We start from the raw sequence: 4,453 nt of genomic DNA, 5'->3' as shown, positions 1-4,453 counted from the left end.
GAGGGTCAGGCCTAGAAAGCTTGCCTTCAAAGTGCAAATTTTAACAATGGAATGTTTTAGCAGGGAACATCAGGACAATCTTGCATCTCGTTCTTGTTGAAAAAAATTAAGATGTTCACTGAGTACGTATTCCTGGCTAGAGTTATTTTAGTTTCTTGGTATGACAAAAATAAAAAAGAAAAAAGGAAAACATTTAGCTCCAATGATCACCCACACTTCCACATACACAGAACCACTCTTAGGAGTATGTGGGGGAGAGAAAGCCCTTACCTATGTATCACCTAATGCAACTCTTATTTAGAAATCAAGATCTTTGAATCCACTACATTAAATATCAACATGTACCTCCCTTATCCCCTCCCTCTCCCCCCACCTAGACCAAACACCCCCAATGAACCTAGGTATTCTAATGTCCTAGTGTTTTCTAAAGCCTCACAAGGAAGGCTGTTGAGTACCACCTCCACTGAACAAAATTAACACCTAAGGTGCACTTTCTATAGCACCTTGCTTCTCCTCCACAACGGAGCGGAATCTTGATGCTCTGGGGCCTGTACCTAGATCTCCAAGTCGTCAGGCCGAGGTCGGCTGCTGGCGCGGCTGCTGGCTCTGCTGGAAGGTCGCTGGTCCACGATGGCTAAGGGCTGCAGTTCATGGCCAGAAGCGATTTTTTTAGAATTCTGGTTATCATCGGGGAAGTCGAAAGGCTGGGCATGGGAGTTAGAGATGGTGCTTCCTGCCTGCCCCATTCGATTCTGTTCGGCGCTGTAATTAGCCCAGTTTTGCTCACTGGCTTGCTTGTTGTAATTGCGGCAGGAAGAATTGTTTCGGTCGCCGGTCACCAGCTTGTAGCCGGGAGGGGACATGGGTGAGAGAGGGGCGGTGGGTGAGGAGCAGCCATTGAAGTAGGCGTACTTTGGAGATCCACATTCTTTGGAGGGGCTCAGGGGGCCGGTGGAGGAGTGGTAAGGGTCGCTCCTGCCTTTCACCCGATCCTTCACGCCCTTGAAGAAGACATAGAAGAGTTCGATGATGTTCAAGGCCAGAGACACCAAGGACACAACCAGCATAAAGATGATGAAGATGGTTTTCTCTGTGGGGCGGGAGAGGAAGCAGTCCACTTGGTGGGGGCAGGGATCTCGCTTGCAGGTATAGACGGCGCTCAGGCTGAACCCGTAGATGTACCACTGGATGAGCAGGAAAGCCACCTCGAAGACAGACTTGAAGAGGATGCTGATGATGTAGGTTCGCAGCAAACCCCCGCGCATCTTCACCTTGCCGTGCTCCTCGATCCCATACTTGAACTTCTTGATCTCAATCTGCTTCAGGTGCATCTCCACGTTGACCCCATCGGTCTGGGCCACTTTGAGCTCCTCCTCTTTCTTGTTCAGTTTCTCTTCCTTTCGCATCACATAGAACACGTGAGCCAGGTACAGGAGCGTGGGCACCGACACGAATATGATCTGCAGGACCCAGAAGCGCACATGAGAGATCGGGAAAGACTTGTCATAGCAGACGTTTTCACAACCGGGTTGCTGAGTGTTACAACGGAAGGCAGACTGCTCATCACCCCAGGCCGACTCGACTGCTGTTCCCAGGAGTAGGATTCGAAAAATGAAGAGGACTGACAGCCACACCTTCCCACCAGCGGTGGAGTAGGCTTGGACCTTGTCAAGGAGTTTGCCTAAGGCGCTCCAGTCACCCATGTTGCCTGGGCACCTCCTGTGAACAAAACAGAAAGACAGCTCAGTGATTATAGATCACAAACGATCACTTTAATAGTGTCTCTTTTCTGCTGACGGTCAAAATATTGCAAATTCTCATTATCTTTCTAGCATTCCTCAAAACCAAAACAAAACCAGAGCCAAGGGCAAACAAGCTCTTCCTATCACATTTCTTCCTCTTTCTTTGAGATAAAAAGCTCAGAAACTAAATCAACAGCCCTATAAACAGTAAGCTGCAATCTTCACCTGCGCAAGACGTATTACTTGCAAAATCCCCACACAACATGCGAGGCTGTGCTAAGTGCCTCTGCTTATTTTACTTGCCTGATAGATGAGGACAGTTCTTCTTTGGTAGGTCTGTGTCTGGATGCATGCCTAAGCAAAATGCTTACTTGTTATTAAAAATGTAAGTGTCTAAGAATCGAGACAAGACACTCAGGAACACGAACACACACACACACACACACACACACACACACACACACACACACACCTTCAATTCCCAAACTTTTATGCTGGGATATAACATTATATTTCTAATTTTACCCTAAAATATTTCTCTATGATATATGAAGGGCACTTTGTGCACACTCTATATCATGGTTATTCATACTTTTCTGTTTCTTCTTAAGCAGTTGCTTCCATGTTTCAAAAGTCTGTCTTCTACCCAGAGAAAAAATATGTCTAATGAAATACACCAATATTTCCTTGATTATAGGGACCTACTTTCAAAACCCAAGACTAAATGTGCATCACATTTCAAGTAAAAAGTTCAATTTGTCTTAATACTACTTGAAGTCTGAGAAGTGAAAAAGGCCCACTTCAGAGTGTTTTGTCTAGCAGAAATGGTTGGTTTTCATTTTAGAGGTCCCCTGCTGGGCTTTGGGCCTTCAGCTTATGTAGTCAATTTAAGAATAGCATGTATCTTAAACATCAAGCCTAAAACTTCCTTCCCCATTATTGGGGATAAGAAAAATATCTATAGAACTGACAGAATCCTAAACATTATTTAGTTCAACTTATGCTTTTAAATGCCATTTATTTGTTTAATTTTTGCTATACTAGGAATTGAACCCCTGTCCCTTTTATTTTTTTGTTTGGAAACAAGGCTTTGCTAGGTTAATGAGAGGCTCACTACACTGCCGACGCTGTCCTCAAACCTGCGACACTCCTGTGTCAGCCTCCCAAGCACTGGAATTACAGGTGTGTACAACGCCTGGCTCCATTCCTTCATTTAAATGATAAAAAATGAAGTTCTAAGGGTATAGGAAATATCTGATCCTGAAGACAAATCCTTAGCCAGCCAGGCATGGTGGCACGTACCTGTAATCTCAGTAGTTTGGAGGCTGAGACAGGACTGCAGATTTGAAGCCAGCCTCAGCAACTTAGGCTATCAGCAATTTAGCAAGACCCTGTTTCCAAATTAAAAAAATTAAATATGGCTGGGGGTGTAGTTCAGAGATATTCAGGTTAGGGCAGAAGGATCTCAAGTTTGAGGTCAGCTTGGAAAGCAAAGACCAACTCATCTTTGGAAAGAAAAAAATGTATATATATAGTAAACAGTAAAGCTGCACTGAAGTCAGAAATGTTTCCATACTTTGCTGCATACAATCTAACAAGTACTAAAACCTGGGAAGCACAGCCAAAGTAGGCTAATTCTTTTTTCTGGGGGGTGGTACTGGGGATGGAACCCAGGGGCCTTCTACCACCGGGCTACACTCTCAGACCTATTTTATATATTTTTTGGAAACAGGGTCTCTTAAGCCAGCTGAGGCTGGCTTCCAACCTGCATGATCCGCCTGTCTCAGCCTCCCAAGCTCAGGATTACAAGCGGCGGCGTTCAAAGTAAGCTAATTTTCAGCAGAAGAAATCACAGGGTTTAGAAAAGAATGTGTCAGAGATTATTTAATAATTAAAAACAAGCAACCCACCAAGTGCAGTGTGCATGTAGTCAGTATCACTATGAGCTACATTATGAGACTATAGTGCACCAATAAAAAGTACTAAAAACATAAAGTCGATAATAATGAAAAGAAGCAAAACAGACTTTTCAAAGGAGTGCAGTAATGACTTTTTTGGTACTAGGGATTAAACTCAGGGGTATTCTACCTCTGAGCTTCTGAGCTATACTTCCAGCCCTATTTTATATTATGATTATTATTTTTAATTTTTGAAAAGTCTCAACAAGTTGTGGAGGCTAGCTGCGAACCTGTGATGCTCCCATCTCAGCCTTCCAAATACTGGGATTAAAACATGCACCACCATATCAGGCTCTAGCAATGAATTTTTTTTTTTTTTTTTTTTGTGGTACTGGGGTTCCTGGAAGCCCTTCTACCTTCGGGCTACACTCCCAGACCTATTATATATATTTTTATTTGGAAACAGGGTCTCTTAAGCCAGTGAGGCTGGTTTCGAACCTGCGAGATCCTCCTGTCTCCACCTCCCAAGCGCAGGGATTACAAGCGTGTGCCACCACGCCCGGCTTAGTAATGACTTTTGAACACAACAACTAAAGTAGGATTATTCAGGCTTCCTACAAATATGCTCATTACCTGAAATATAAGGGTATTTCATATCTGATTTTGAACCTTGAGCCTTATTCTCTTTGGAGGAAGTAAATGGAATCCAGGGGAGTTTTCTTCCCCACCATCCAGAGTTACCATTTTTAATTAGAGGGCCATGAAAAAATAAAATGGAAAGCTGACCCTGGATTTCCTGGCTGGCAGTAAATG

The 4,453-nt window shown here is 43.9% G+C and overlaps 1 protein-coding gene across 1 annotated transcript; it reads right to left on the bottom strand.

Annotated features, from left to right (window-relative positions):
• Positions 1-554: 554 nt before the first annotated feature.
• GJA1 (gap junction protein alpha 1) lies at positions 555-1,703 on the bottom strand (the record flags this gene model as incomplete). Its single annotated transcript, XM_080700029.1, has 1 exon — positions 555-1,703. The coding sequence occupies one exon, from the start codon at positions 1,701-1,703 to the stop codon at positions 555-557; it is 1,149 nt and encodes a 382-aa protein (XP_080556155.1).
• Positions 1,704-4,453: the final 2,750 nt, after the last annotated feature.

Source organism: Muscardinus avellanarius (assembly GCF_963383645.1).
Source record: "Muscardinus avellanarius genome assembly, chromosome: 8".
NCBI lineage: Eukaryota > Metazoa > Chordata > Mammalia > Rodentia > Gliridae > Muscardinus > Muscardinus avellanarius.
This window is presented reverse-complemented; position numbering and strand designations above follow the sequence as displayed.